The sequence below is a fragment of the Protobothrops mucrosquamatus genome, unplaced genomic scaffold (genome assembly GCF_001527695.2).
Source record: "Protobothrops mucrosquamatus isolate PMUCROS unplaced genomic scaffold, P.Mucros_1.0 scaffold49, whole genome shotgun sequence".
NCBI lineage: Eukaryota > Metazoa > Chordata > Lepidosauria > Squamata > Viperidae > Protobothrops > Protobothrops mucrosquamatus.
In genome coordinates, this window is record NW_015386431.1 from 1,579,636 (window position 1) to 1,594,525 (window position 14,890).

Consider the following 14,890-nt stretch of genomic DNA (forward strand, 5'->3'; position numbering starts at 1 on the left):
ACGCCAGGATCAGTGCCGAGCTCCATCTGGAGCCTGGCACTGATCCTGGTGCTTCCACTGAGCCCTGACAGCCCTGCAGCTCCAGACATCTCTCGCTCAGGCTTGTGTGGTGCTGCCACCGGTTCAGCTCATTCCCCTCCCCCGCTACCACTTTTCTAGGATGGTCGCGTACCACCTGCCAGGTGCCAATGTACCACAGGTGGTACCCGTACCACTGGTTGAAAAGCCCTGGAATAGATAATCCAATCCAATATCTTCCAGATATATGGGAATAAAAGTCCGATAATTCTACTTTATAATGCCTGAAAATTATCAGTTTTAATTCAACATTTCTGAAGTACAGTTGATTAAGGAGGCCAGTTTTTTGACTTCAAAGTGTTCTGGACTTGGAAGACTGACAAAAGCCTTTAGGAGACCATCAGAGGATCAAAAAATTGTGTCACAAAATAGGTCCATGCAAACATTGCATTTCAAAATACACAACTCCAGATATTTGATGTTCCTAAAATTGTTTCTAATCTTTCTGCTACCAAATTAATTTTTTGTAATCTACCAAGCATTTTTCTACATTCAATTGAATAAGAACAATCATTATGGATCAGACAAACTGTCAGTATGGCAAGTCCTTGTAAGGAAAAACAACTCTATTGTTCATAAGCAACTAATGCTCAAATATGCATAGAAATTATCATTAACAGCCAACGATAGACACACTTATTCCATTTCGGTTGGAAGAATGAGTATTCTCAGTAGCTTTAGAACATGCAAATGAACTATTTACTGACTGATCAATAAAATTAAGAACAATGTGTTTCTGGATATCTGTGTAATAGGCTTTAGAATATAAGCACAAGTTATAAATATTAATGAGACAGAAAATCAATGCACAAAATGATGCATCATCCACAGGAAGAGGGAAGTATCAAAACAGACATGACAGATACAGTGTTACAATTCAAGTTCAACTCATTATATATGCACACAAAAGAGGTGGGCCTTGGGTGCAATATTATGCCTATCATCTTGTCTATTTTGAAACTGTCCAGTAAAGCTTCTTGGGATACAGTCAAACTACTGTCATGCATCATGGTAATATAGTGGTTTCAAAAATGTTCCTCCAGTGAACAGAATTCTATCTGTCTTCATTTCCAGTGCAATGCATTTCCTTTGGCAAAACAGGCAGGGATGCAAACTCCAATGATTCTCCTTCCATTAACTCCTCGGCTAAAGCTGCTCCTCCAAAATATCTAAGTATTTTTAGCCTAAGAACTATAAAGGGAAGATAAACAATTTCTCTACTTTTATCTAAGTGGGAACATTCTGAGTATAAGTCTTGTTGGAGATAGAAATAGTGAAACTGAAACTCTAAATCAGTGTTTCTCAACCTCAGCAATTTTAACACCTGTGGACTAGAATTACCCAGCCAGCATGTCTGCATATCTTAAAATTACTGAGATCAACAAACCCTGCTCTAAATCATGCCAATTATGTATAGTGGATATAAAAAGTCTACACACACAGTTAAAAAGCCAGGTTTTTGAGCTGTAAAAAAATTAGACCAAAATAAATCACTTCAGACTTTTTCCCACCTTTAATACAGTGGTACGTTTGTACTCAAGTGCTTTGAAACTTACTGAATTTGGTACTCAACGTATTTTGATGCAAAAATTTTGTCTCAGTACTCAATTGTTTACTTGGTACTCAACGCACAAGCTAGAACTCATCAGTGTCGGCTGCCTTGTGACTCATATTATTTCTAATGGGAAAAAATTGTTTGGTATTCATCATTTCTGGTACTCAACATGCCTCCCAGAACTAAATTAACAATGAGTACCAAAGTACCACTGTATAATTTATAAGCTCTACAATTCAATTGAAAACCAACCCGAAATCTTTTAGGGGGAAAAAATAACAAAAAACATACATGGATGCATAAGTGCGCATACCCTTAAACACTTTGTTGAACCACCCCTTGATCTAATGGCAGCACAAGATGGGGTAGAAGTTTATCAACATGGCACATCTTGCCTTGAGAATCTTTGCCCTCTTTTTCTTGCAAAAGCGCTCTACATTTGTCAGACTGCAAGGGCATCTCCTACACACAGCCCTCTTCAGATCACCCCATAGATTTCCAACTGGATTCAGGTGCAGGCTCTGGTGAAGTCATTCATTTGTTGGTTTGGAGGTATGCATTGGGTTGTCATGTTGAAAGTTGAAACGCCTCTTCATCTTCAGGCATTTTAACAGAGGTCTGAAGGTTTTTGCCAAACTTGCCTGATATTTGGAACTGATCATACTTCCCTCTACCTTATCAGTTCTAGCTTAAGAAAAACAGCCCCAAAGATTAAACCTGCCACCATCATGCTTCACTGTGGGTGCGATGTATTTCTAATGTGTAGTGTTGTTTTTGCACCAAACATACCTTTTGGAATCATGGCCCAAAAGTTCATAGTCTTATCAGACCAGAACACATTTTCCCACATGCTTTTGTCAAACCTGATGTTTTGCAGACTGTATCCGGGCTTAGATGTTTTCCGTTGTAAGAAAAGACTTCCATCTTACCACCTTATCCCAGTCTAGACATATGAAGAATATGGGAACTTACTGTCACATGTAGTACACAATCAGCACTTGCCAAAAAATCCTGCAGCTCCTTTAATGTTGCTTTAGGCCTCTTGGACCATTTGTCTTCTTTTCATACATTCTGGAGGGACATCCAATTCTTGGTAATATAAATATGGGTAGTGCCCATATTTTTTTTCATTTGTTGATTTCTTCACTGTGTTCCATGGTATATCCAATACCCTAGAAAAAAATTTTGTACCCTAGTCCCGACTGATATCTTCTAACAATGAGCTCCCCTTGATGCTTTGTAAGCTCTCTGCAGATTATGGCTTTTGCTGTAACAGGCAACTGAATAAATGTCAGAAAAATCCTACTAGAATAGCTGAACTTTATATGGGCTTGATCAAACTCATTTTAATTGATACTATTTACCATCAGCTTGAATATGATTAATTCTGAACACAGCCACATCCCTAGATAGTTAAGAGTTTGCATGATTATGCAGACACATTATTCTAGTTTTTTGTTTTTTCCCTAAAAAAATTCAGATTGTTTTTCAGTTAAATTGAACAGTTTATATGTTATATAAAAGGTGGAAAGAATTCTGCAGTGATTTATCTTGGTGTGATTTTTTTTAATATCTCAAAATCCTGGCACTTTAACAGGTGTGTACTTTTTATATTCACTGAAGCAGCAAGCTTGTCAAGTATAACAGTCCAATTCTGCTGGCAAAATACATACCTGTTGATAAAACAGTTTATTCCATGCTTTAGAATACGCTCGACCTTCTCCTTCATTTTCTCCTTTTCTGCTTGTTCTATTTCTGCTACCTTTGCTGTGGAATCCACTCTTACACGGGAGCCAAATATCTACATGAAATTAATACAATGGTTATATTAACTAAAATGTCAATTGTTTCAATTACATTAAATGTATTATGAAATCCACTTACTTTAATTTTATCAGTATCCATGCCAGTATTGGCAATAAGTATCTTTGCATTTTCAATTCTTTTGGGCTGATTAACTCCAATTTTTTTATCCAATAGAAAACCTGAAAATAGTTTGCAGGGTAAAGCAATAAATGATTAAGTAAACTGTTTTAAAACTATATACTACTAAAATTCTCATGTATTTTTGATATTTAGTAATCTTCAATTGGACAAAACACAATCAGCATCATACGACAAAACCTCAAATGGGCTAACCCTCAGAATGGTGGGACTCATTACTCCTAAGGGAATGAAATCTGAGAATTTTTTGCCACTTCAGTGTCACTGCCGTTCAGCATTACCACAGTGCTGCCTTGATTATGCCTCATTTTCAACATTCTCTGATAGCTTCCCACAAGTTATGGGGAACCTGGAAGGAACTGATATGATTGTTGATGCTCCTTCTCACCTTCCCACTAGCAAAGTCCTTGCTTGTGGAAAGCTTGCAGGGAGAAAGTCAATAAAGAAATGGTGTACCTTCCGCCACTCTATCTACACTCACACAGTGCTGGCCATTCAGTCCCTTGCGCTGCACTTACACCTTGCCATCCACTCGCAGTCCCTTGCTCCCTTTCCCTTAACTACCTATCTGCTGGAATGGAAGGGAAAAATGAAGCAAGGGAAGGAAGAGAAGAAGGAAAGAATGAACAAAGAGAAAGAGGAAGGGAGGGAGAAAATTTCTGACACTCACTGCCAGCTTCACATAAGGAAACTTGATAGAGAAGCCGCCAGAAAATCAGAATTCACTCCTGCTCCCACCAATTTTTTGCTCATCCATAGTCATACTGTTTCTTTGTTTAGGTAAGGAAATATCTGTGAAATTTATTTATTTATTTGGAAAATTTATATTGCTGCCTATTTGCTCAAGGCGACTCAAGACAGCTTACAGGAAATATGATAACTTAACAAGTCACGGGAATTCAAGTGTTTGATAAAATTGCAGCTTCAGTTTTCATTATACATCCTATATAATCTTACAAATATATAATCTTACTGAAGATTGTTTTTTGTCAACAGCCTTCCAAGTGCGTTGTATACCACTTATAAGAATTTGGATAGGCCGAATCTGCAGTAATGAAAACTCAAATATCTATTCTTGATAACGTTATAGCTTTAAAAAATATATAGTATATATGTATGCTCCAAATCATACATAATCTGAGAATTACATAAATATAAGAAAAATAAAATTATGCAGAGTTACATAATTCTACGGATTCCTCAGGAATTTACTTTTACATTTTATCAAATAATATTCCTATGTTGTTTCTTTGTTAACTGGAACTTTTAACAATAATCTTTCTATTGAAGTCTGCAATAAACACTGTTATGTTTTACTGCAGATACATTTTGCTGTATTCATGCAGCTAAACAAAACAAATCGTCAGTAATACGATACCTTCATCCAAGTAAGAATCTATGAGACTTCCTCCTAACTTCTTAATGACATGAATAGCTTCTAGGTTTCCAGATCCTTTCAGCCTAAGGACAGCATCTACAGCAAGTTTTGCAAAATGCTCTTTATGATGAGTAAGCAGTTTTGAAGATAGTGTTGTTTCTGCAATGTTCATTAAATCTTTATGAAATTTGGCTTCATTTTTACTGAAAAACAGGGGGAAAAAATGAGGACCACCAACAGAAAATTACTTTTTAGCCCAAAACTTCTCTACAAGATCTATAAGTAAACAGGGAAGTCTCATTCTTTTTCCAAAAATATATTCATATAGCTAATTGTTTCTAGAATGTAAAAGAACAGCATTTTAAAACAGGAAATAGCAAGAAATCCCACAACAATTTTTAGAATTCCAATAGATTCCTGCCAATGTGACTTATTCTTGTACTTCAAAGGAGATTTAAATACATTACTCACAGAGATAACTGAATTCACTGACAAGTTATTGTTCCCAAAGGATGAACTTTGCAATACTGAAAATCTGCAAACACCAAATGCTAGTCATCTACATCTACGTATTTATTGTACTTAACAATATAGTAAATTGTTGCATCCTGGAACAGACACTTTCCTAATTCTTACATCAAATATTGAACAATCTTCTAGAGAACAAAAATATTCAGGAAACATCCACTCTATATGGTAACAGTAAGAGTTTATAATGCAGTGGAGAGTGAAATGTATAGGACAAGGAAAATGGGAGCTTGTATCTAATTAATACTTGCATTAGTTTCCACAGGTATATATACAACAAAATTCTGAACATTCAGTGTATTTTTGTTACAATGCTACAGTAAAGATCATTTATTTCAAATCCTTCCATAATAACAAAGAGCAATCAAGTTGTAAGCACTATTTTCTATAATCCTTTTTTGTTAGAGACATAATTTTGATCTCAAGTTTGATATTAAAATGCTGCCTTGCCTGTGGCTATACTAACCCATTATCCACAGCTGACTTCACCAAGGCTTCTCTGGCTGCTCTTGTGGCTTCTCTCCAACCAGCAATAATGGTCTGTGGATGGATTTTCCTTGCAATCAATAGTTCTGCCTCCTATTAATGAAATATACACTGTTTACCTTAGTATACAGGTAGTCCTCAAGGTACCAACCTAAAAGAGCCTGGCCATTAGTCTTGTAAGTAAAAAACTCATCAAATGAATCAGACTCAATTTTACAAGCTTTTAAAATCAAATTCATTAATTAAATCAAATGGGTTGTTAAATGAATGAAGATCTGACTATTTCCTCCGATAGCTGCCATGTTAACTGAACTGGGAGGGTTTCCCCCATGGCCGCCAATCAGCAGTTTCCAGTGAGCTGGCTCAGAAACTAAATTGCCTCCATTAATTGCAGCCATTAATGTTGCTTTTTTAAAAAAAACAACTGCTGCTAGCCAGCTCAAGCATCTTCAGCTGCTCAGAGGAATGGGGTGGGAGCCTTGCTTTAAAAAACACTTGCCAGATTAAGAGTCTCCAGTCAAGCACCCAGAGGGAGATGGGGGAGGGATTTGCAGAACTCTCAGCTTGCAATAGTAACAGATGGAATGCACCTTGAGGTCATCTAGTCTAACCCACCGCTCTCACAAGAGTACAGTATTTCTGATAAATGCCTATCCAATTTTTTCTTAAAAGCTTCCAGTGATGGGGCACCCACAACTTCTGGAGGCAATTTAAATTTAAAAACTACAGACTACAGTAATATATGCTAATCTCCAAAATAAAAGCTCAATAGTTTGCAAACACAATGATTTGCAAAGCACAGCACTTAAAAAGCAGAGCAATTCGCTAAGTGCTTGCAAGCACTATAGAGTAACAAAAAAAAAGTTTTTTAAAAAAATACTTATAGAAGTAATTCTACGGTAGCACTCCAACCCAGGCAGTAGCAGATTGCAGCAAAAGCAAAAACAAACTGACCCCAGATTTGCTCTTGTTTGGCCATGTGACCAGGGACCCAAAAAAAAAAAAAACCCCACCACCCTTCCAGCTTCTGGTAGACTCAAACAGCCCAGGCAAGTCACAGGAGTTAAAAATGGCGGCCATTGTAGCAGAGACTGAATCCAAGTCACATGGCTACAGAGGCCTCTTTTCGGTTGCAATTTTGAATTTCTAATGTAAGTACTCTTTCTGAATTAATTTTTGTGAAAACTTGCTAAATAAACGTTCGTACCTGGGGAATTACCTGTAGTTTTGTTTCCATCCTGAACATATGTAAGCATTATCAGTTATTTTCAGTTCTATTGAATATCATATGTAGTATTGTACCGTATGAAATCCAAACTTTAAAAATCTATTGCAAGTTTTTTCTTTGCTTGGTACATTTCAAAAATTATACTGAAACTAATTGTTAATTGATAGCATCTATTTTTATAACAATTTCCAACATAATATAAAAATTAGCACTACCATTTTTTCTCAATGTTCTCTCCTTAGGTTATATGGTTTCTATTATATAAATTGTTTAGCAGAGGATAGTTTTCACATTAAAAACTCAATGATTTAGGAGCTATTTTTGAAAAAAAGTTGAAACCTGTTTTCTCAATAGTTGTAATTTTTATTAAAAACAAATATATAACAACTTACTCTTAGCAATTCAGCTGCCAGAACAGTTACTGAAGTAGTTCCATCACCAACTTCATCATCTTGAACCTTGGACATATCTGTAGGAATAGTATTTCATAATTAATATTTCCCATTTGTTAGATAGGGACCTCTCCAGGACGACTATGCAGTGCTTTTCATTTAAAAGGAAGAGTGCTATAGAGTGAGAATAGGTGTGCACACAGCACACATTGTCAATTCCTTAATATGCAAGCACATTTCCCCTTGGACCTTGCTACAGTTGTGTAGAACAGCTGCATGATCCTAAGCAAAGACTGCAGCTGCTTTAGGGAACTGAAGGCAGATGTTACATTTACTCCAAAGTACTTTTTACCCTTTGAATCCAGAACTCCACACAGCCTCACTGTTCAGATAAGAGAAATATCACACATAAGCTATGCAGATTGTTAAATCTCCATAGGGATTGATGAGGTCTCCACCAATTTGCTTTTGATAGGCAAGCTGTATCCTCAGCTTTTCTTGGCAAATAATTCTATTTGCCTGAAAGCACAAAATCAGCTCAGAGTAAGCTGATAAAGCCAAACTAAAGATGCTACAATTGTTTTTAATCAGACCTTTTTTTTTGGTTGATACACCTTGGTATTTTGACTGCTATACTGCAGTTCTACTATTATAATCACTTTTGCCTTGCAGCCCCCCAAACTAGGGGCGTTAAGCAGGCTCAAGTCGCTACTGTGATACATTAGAAAATCCGAATTTCTTTTTTTTTGTCAACAAAAAAAGAAATTCGAATATATATATAGCTCAGCATTTATATTAAACAGCTTTTAGTTTGATATTATCCTGGTGTTCGAATTTATTTTTATTGCATATGTATGTATGTATGTATGTATGTATGTATGTATGTAGGTAGGTAGGTAGGTCTTGGCGTATTCGGGTCTTTTCCCGTGTAAGATTGAGAGTATCTTGGCGACGTTTCGACGAGGTCCCACTCGTCATCTTCAGGCTGGGGTCTTCGGCTTCGTGCTTGTGCGAGCAAAGTGTGATCGGAGCTGCCTTCTGTCAAGCCCCATGGGGCTTGCCATTCACAGGTGGGGGGGATGAAACAGAGCACGGACCGCAGCAATCAGACGCCGCCCTGACACCAGCCAGTCCTCAGAGCCGAGCCGGCCGCCGGAACGGGCCAGCTGGGCGTCGGAAGCAGCCCTCCCCCTGCGCCTCCGCCGGACGCCTACCTTCTCCAGGCCGGCCACGTTGCTGCCGGCCGTTGCAGCCGAGCGTCGGGAGGCAGCCGGGCGCTGCCAGACACAGCCGGCGGTGGGATGAGACTACGGCCGTCAGCGTAGCAGCTGAGCGTCGGGGGAAGCCGCTGCTCGCTGCCAGGAACCGCCGGAGGCCTCCGGTGGCTGAGAAGAAGCTGCTGACGGCTGGGCAGGCCTGTGGAGGTCCAGAGGGAACAGCCAAGGGCAGGACCAGCATGGAGCCGACAGGAGGTTCTGGCCTGGGTGGCTGGACAGGCCAGCAGGGCGTGGCTAGGCCGGGGGAAGGGTGTAAACGACCAGGGGGGGTTGTCTCTTTTGGGCAGATGCTGGTTTGCTACTGGGGGTGGGGCTTTGGGGCGTGGCAGTTATGTAAAGCACTGGGAGCAAACCACTCCCAGTGCTGACTTTTTGTTTACTAAGGAATAAACCTTGCTTGCACCTCGTACCTGCGTTCCTTGCCTGTTTTACTTTGGACGACGACGAACGGCAGTGACACCGTCTCTCTATAAATATTGGTGAGGGGTGTGGAGTGCTGGCTTAGTTGCTGTAGGTGGATTGGTTGGCTGTGTGGATTGGTTGGCTTTTATTGTTTGTGGAATGTTCAGCTGTTTCGTAACATCCTGAGTACTTGAGGTGCTGGCTGTGTGCCCATTAGTCTTTTGTGTTATAACGGCCTGGGTAATGGGTTGTGTGATTACATCCTGAGATCTAGTGTAGTGATATCCTGAGTTTTGTGTTGCAACATCCTGGGTGGTTGGCTGTGTTGTAACCTCCTGAGTTCTGTGATGTGGTGTCCAGAGCAGAAGGCTGTGATGTAGCATACCGGGCTTTGGTTTGGATCTGAGTTTGCGGTCTAGCTCTGTGTTCATGGCCTGTGTCCGTTTGCTTTGTGTGGGGGTCGGAGGGAGGTGCAGCAGCTGGTGATGTCGTTGTGGTTTGGCTTCTGGATGGTGGTTGAATTTCGTCTGAGGGATGGGTTTGGGCTTGGGTCTGGTGAGGGTGAATGGTAGTGGCGTACTGTGTTGTTCTGGGTCCGGTGTCAGTTTTCGTGGCTAGGACCTGTTTGTTGATTAGGGCTAGTTTCCAGATGTCTGGTAGGCGGAAGGTATCGTCATGTTTATTCATGTTGTGGGGGTGTTTTTCTATTTCGATGGCTTCCATAATTATTCTCTTGTTGTGGTGTTCAGTTTTGGAGATTAGTTTGGTTCCTTCAAAATCAATTTCATGTCCTGTAGCTTTAAGGTGCTGGAAGAGGGAGGAAGTTTTTTCTTCTTTTCTGACTGCGTTCTTGTGTTCTGCAATGCGGGCATTTATTCTCCTATTAGTTTGTCCAATGTATGTGGCTGGGCAGATTTTGCATGGTATTTCATAGACTCCTTGGTTTTCTAGCTGCATCCTGTTTGGGGTTTCTTAAGATGTTGGCTATTTTTTGGTCGGTGCCGAAGGCTGTCTTGATATTGTGTTTGTGGAGAATTTTGCTGATTTTATCTGTGGTGCCTTTGATGTAGGGGAGGAGGGTGATGTCATTGTACTGTTCTATGTCTCGGTTCTTGGGGGGTGTTTCCCTTTGGATTAGGTTGGTAATTGTATTTCTTTGGAATCCGTTGGAGATTAATACGTTTGTGACGAATGGGACTTCGTCGAAATGTCGCCAAGACACTTCCAATTTTACGCGGGAGAAAACCCGAATAACCAAAGGTCTGAGCCGGCTGAAACAAGGAGTTGCCGTAACTTACGATCGCATAAGGAGGGGGGGAGGAAAGGCAATGATGTAAATGGGAGTAAGGAAAGTAGAGAAAAAACAATTAGCAAGACAGATACTAGGATTGGAGCGCAGGTGGATTGCCTGGGGCCCGTGATGAGAGCTAGGAGCCGGGCGCAATGCTTATAAATAGCCTCCCCACCTTCTGGAGGTTACCCTGACGATGCTGGTAGTGACCAGCGAAAGCTAGGTATATTTTAATCTATTAAAACTTTTTATAGTTTTATAATTTTCCTGGTGGTCGTGTATTTTATGTCAGGCAATATATATATCCAAATTTCTTTTTCTGACAAAGAGTTAAAGAATTAAATTGGGGGACTAAGATGGTCATTTTGAGCTCGTTCTGCTCTCTTCAGTTAGCCACACCCTTTATGGGATTCGAACCTGGGCAGTTTACATATTAGGCAGTGATTTAACCACCAAGCCACAGGCTTTCCTCTCCTCTTTGCCAGCCGAGTCAAGGGAGTATATACAGGAAGTTTTTCAGACAAACCGGTCTTGACTTGGCTGGCAAAGAGAGGAAAGCCTATGGCTTGGTGGTTAATCACTGCCTAATATGTAAACTGCCCAGGTTCGAACCCCATAAAGGGTGTGGCTAACTGAAGAGAGCAGAACGAGCTCGAAATGGCCATCTTAGTCTCCCAATTTAATTCTTTAACTCTTTGTCAGAAAAAGAAATTTGGATTTAAAATGTTTCGCAGTTGCGACTTGAGCCTGCTTAACGCCCCTAGTTGGGGGCTGCAAGGCAAAAGATATTGTAAAAAGTAAAACTGCAGTATAGCAGTTAAAATGTCAAGGTGTAATCAATCTGAAAAACTTCCTGTATGTGTGTGTGTGTGTGTGTGTGTGTGTGTGTGTATATATATATATATATGAATAACTTCTACATTATTTAAAAAGAATCTGAATAATGTATTTAAACATACATACCAACCAAAACTTTAGCTGCAGGATTATCAACTCCAATTGATTTTAAGATTGTTGCCCCATCGTTTGTCACTGTCACTGTCCCCTCTCTTCCAGTACTCAGAAGAATCTTGTCCTGCAAGTAACACATTTATGATTATAAAGCCCCAGATTCAAAATACTAATGAAAAAAAGTACTTACAGAATCTTACCATGCCTTTAGGCCCCAAAGTGCTTTTAACAAGGTCTCCAATGGCAATAGCTCCAATAAAAGAGGACTGTAATACAAATAGTCAATAAACATAATTTATATCAGCTTGAATTCAGGGTTCCAAAAAATGAAAAAAAATACATTTCAGCGTTAATGTAGCTATAATTCTTAGAATAAATTAATGACAGACTTACTAAACGAGCAGTTTCTGCTTTTTCTTCATCAGCACCAGCCTTGAAGATGTTCACAGGTGCAAGTGACATGGTTGCCTGAATAAGTTATTGGGATGATATAAACCACATTGAATAAAGTAACTTACAAGCTCTTCACCAGTAACTATGGTATTTTTGATATGTGAATATTAGAGCATGTAAACATTTAATGTCATTAAAATAATTATTAAAGCAAAATTATTGAAACAAAAGTTAATTTTTAGAGTTCAGTTAGGTTAAGTGTATTAGAACACCATCAATTTATTTTCATCAATACTATTTTCCATGCATAATTTCAGTTTTTAAGCTTGTATTTACCATACATTCATAATATTAGCCATGTTGTTTTTAAGTTGCTTATATCTCGAATATATTGTTTGTTTTAAAGACAGAATCAGACTAGTGGTAACATGAAATTATTTAGAAATTGTAACAGGACTCACAATTTCAAGAAAATTAAATCTCTGAAAAAGATTGCTCTGACAGAAAGATTGGGCTTTTCCATGGAAACAGTTTGTTCAGAGCCAAACTATTTGCAAGGCAGTGCTAGGGAATCAAATTCTACTGTATTGGACAGGTGAAAAGCAAGTAGCTTTCTCGACTGTAACAACTATAGAGGCGATGCTTAGGTTTACTTCACTGACTGGTCCTATGGGAATCGCAGAAAAACTCCAGGAAACAGAATATATCCCCATTACATTTTAAAATTACATCTCAAATGAAAGAAAGAAATTCGTTTCCTCGCGACGGTAGAGAAAATTAAGACGAGTTGAGGGAGAGCGGCCCTCCGTCCGCCTTCCCCTACTCTGTTCTTCTGGAATATGCCATTCCCATCCCCAGCCAACACGGCACCGAGTCTCGCCGGCTGGGAATGAGGAGAGCTGAATCTTGCCGAGGAGAAATTACACTCATGGGCCTAATATTCCCCACCCAGCCGAGTCCGCTGCGAGCGGTTCTGGAACCTTCCATCACCCCTCCCGCCGAAATGGCCTAATATCACCACCGAGAAGGCGCTGCGATCTCGTGAGCTGCAGTGAAAACCCCTCAGCACCGCGCCAAGGCTCACCATAGTGACGATGCTCTGAAGGCTCGAATCTCTCCAGCCGCCTCGTGTCCAGAGATAAAGCCACCCGCTCGTGCCCAAGATCGGATCCAACGAGCGCCGGAAATGACAGAGAGCGCCCGCTCCTCGCCGCCGGATGAGAAAGTTGCATGTCGGGAGATGTAGTTCTACGCTCTATATCTACGCTTCGACAAATGTTAGGCTGTTTGTGACTTCTCAACGGCGTATCTTCGTGTGGCAGTAGCGCGAACACTATATTTTGCAATGCAACGCAGACGAACCCAGCCGCCACAGTTGGTATTTTAGCTTCTCGCAGCACCGCAAAGAAACGACATCAGAAATCTATGTTAGTTCGTTTAGAGAAAGGGAAAAAATTCCAGTGTTTGAAATTCTCGCTTTTGTACACATAAAAAGTTCTCCTTGCCTAGCAGCTACCTAGGTTCACATTATTGCTGAGCCATATACAGTCAAAGCATATTGTCGTTTAATGTATTTCAGTCTCTGAAATGTGCAATAAAAATATGAAACCTATGAAGATAAGTTTATTAAAGCAACCATTTACTAATGCAGAACCATTTTTCTTTTTTTGCCTGATGTTTTGCTGTTTGTATAATAAGAGGACAGATTGTAACTTTAAACAACCCATTGAAACAATTTCATTAAGAGTGGTCTCAAATAAGCATGCATAAGACTGAGATCTAAACATATTTGGTCGATTATTTTTTTAAAAATGTTATTATTGTTAATGTACCAAGCATGATGGAAGCAATAATGAGATAACATAAATGACAGCAGTTACCAATTAAAAGTTCATGTAAGAGCAAAAGCCAGTATCTCCATTGTCCTCATTCTTTTCTTAGACATCTACTATTATTTGCTGTTTCATTTCTGGCCCAAATGAAAGTTAGAATGGTAATTTCTTCAACTTGGCAAATGCAAGAAATACAAGTAAAGGCCCTCAGGCTGCATCAATTACAGATTCAGAAAGCAAGTACTATCCCAAAGGTACTTTTTCAAAAGGCAACTGGACTTTCGTTTTCCTTGAAGATGTTTCACTTCTCATCCAAGAAGTTTCTTTTGGATGAGAAGCGAAAATGTCTTCAAGGAAAAACAAAGTCCACTTGTCTTTTGAGAAAGTACCTTTGGGATAACCATAACCTGGATGACTGAGAATCTCTGTAGACAAAGCAAGTACTAGTTTTCTTGAAAAGTATTATATATATTCTCTGATTCAACAAATAACAGTTTGATCCTTGTTTTATAAAGTCATACTAACGTGATGTGATAGTAGGAAAACAATTGTTCTGCTAGTCCAATTTAATTAAAGGGATAATTAGGGCTGGTTGTTGAACGACTTATTAAACAATCGGCTGATTTGGCCCAGACATTGGTCTGCTTATCACCACTAAGATTTTAGTATATAGATCAGTGATGGCAAACCTTATAGAGACCTAGTGCCCAAACTGCAACCCAAAACCCACTTATGCATCGTCGGGTGCCGGGTGGGTGTGGCCAATTGGGGGGTGTGGCCCATTGGGTGGGCGTGGCTGTAGTAATGGCAGACTGGGTGGGACTAAAAAGTTCAATCAATCAATTCCAACTTTGCAAGATCTTTTTTTTTCCGCGAGAATTGAAATTGACTGATTGATTGAACCTTTTTTTTTTTGCACACGGCAGTGGAGGCCTAAAGCGAAAAGGTTTTATAAAACCCAGCTGAAGGCCTAGGACTGGGGCGATGGCGCATGTGCCCACAGAGAGGGCTGAGTGCCGCCTCTGGCACCCGTGCCATAGGTTCGCCACCACTGGTATAGATTCTAAAGACATATCATGTACCACTTGAAAGAAATTTCTGGGCATCTTCATTAAAAGGCACTTGATTCCTATTAGTCTGTTTCAAGCTGAACAT

The 14,890-nt window shown here is 39.6% G+C and overlaps 1 protein-coding gene across 1 annotated transcript in view; it reads right to left on the reverse strand.

Annotated features, from left to right (window-relative positions):
* CCT2 (chaperonin containing TCP1 subunit 2) overlaps positions 1–13,094 on the reverse strand; it is a 19,125-nt gene extending 6,031 nt beyond the window's left edge. The window contains exons 1-9 of the mRNA XM_015811801.1: positions 12,988–13,094; positions 11,904–11,978; positions 11,711–11,776; positions 11,523–11,634; positions 7,590–7,666; positions 5,950–6,062; positions 4,956–5,158; positions 3,518–3,618; positions 3,307–3,434 (exon numbers count right to left, since the gene is read on the reverse strand). Of these exons, the coding sequence (XP_015667287.1) occupies positions 3,307–3,434; positions 3,518–3,618; positions 4,956–5,158; positions 5,950–6,062; positions 7,590–7,666; positions 11,523–11,634; positions 11,711–11,776; positions 11,904–11,978; positions 12,988–12,990 (878 nt within the window). The 5' untranslated portion in view covers positions 12,991–13,094. The remainder of the gene's footprint in view (positions 1–3,306; positions 3,435–3,517; positions 3,619–4,955; positions 5,159–5,949; positions 6,063–7,589; positions 7,667–11,522; positions 11,635–11,710; positions 11,777–11,903; positions 11,979–12,987) is intronic.
* Between the last annotated feature and the right edge of the window lie 1,796 nt (positions 13,095–14,890).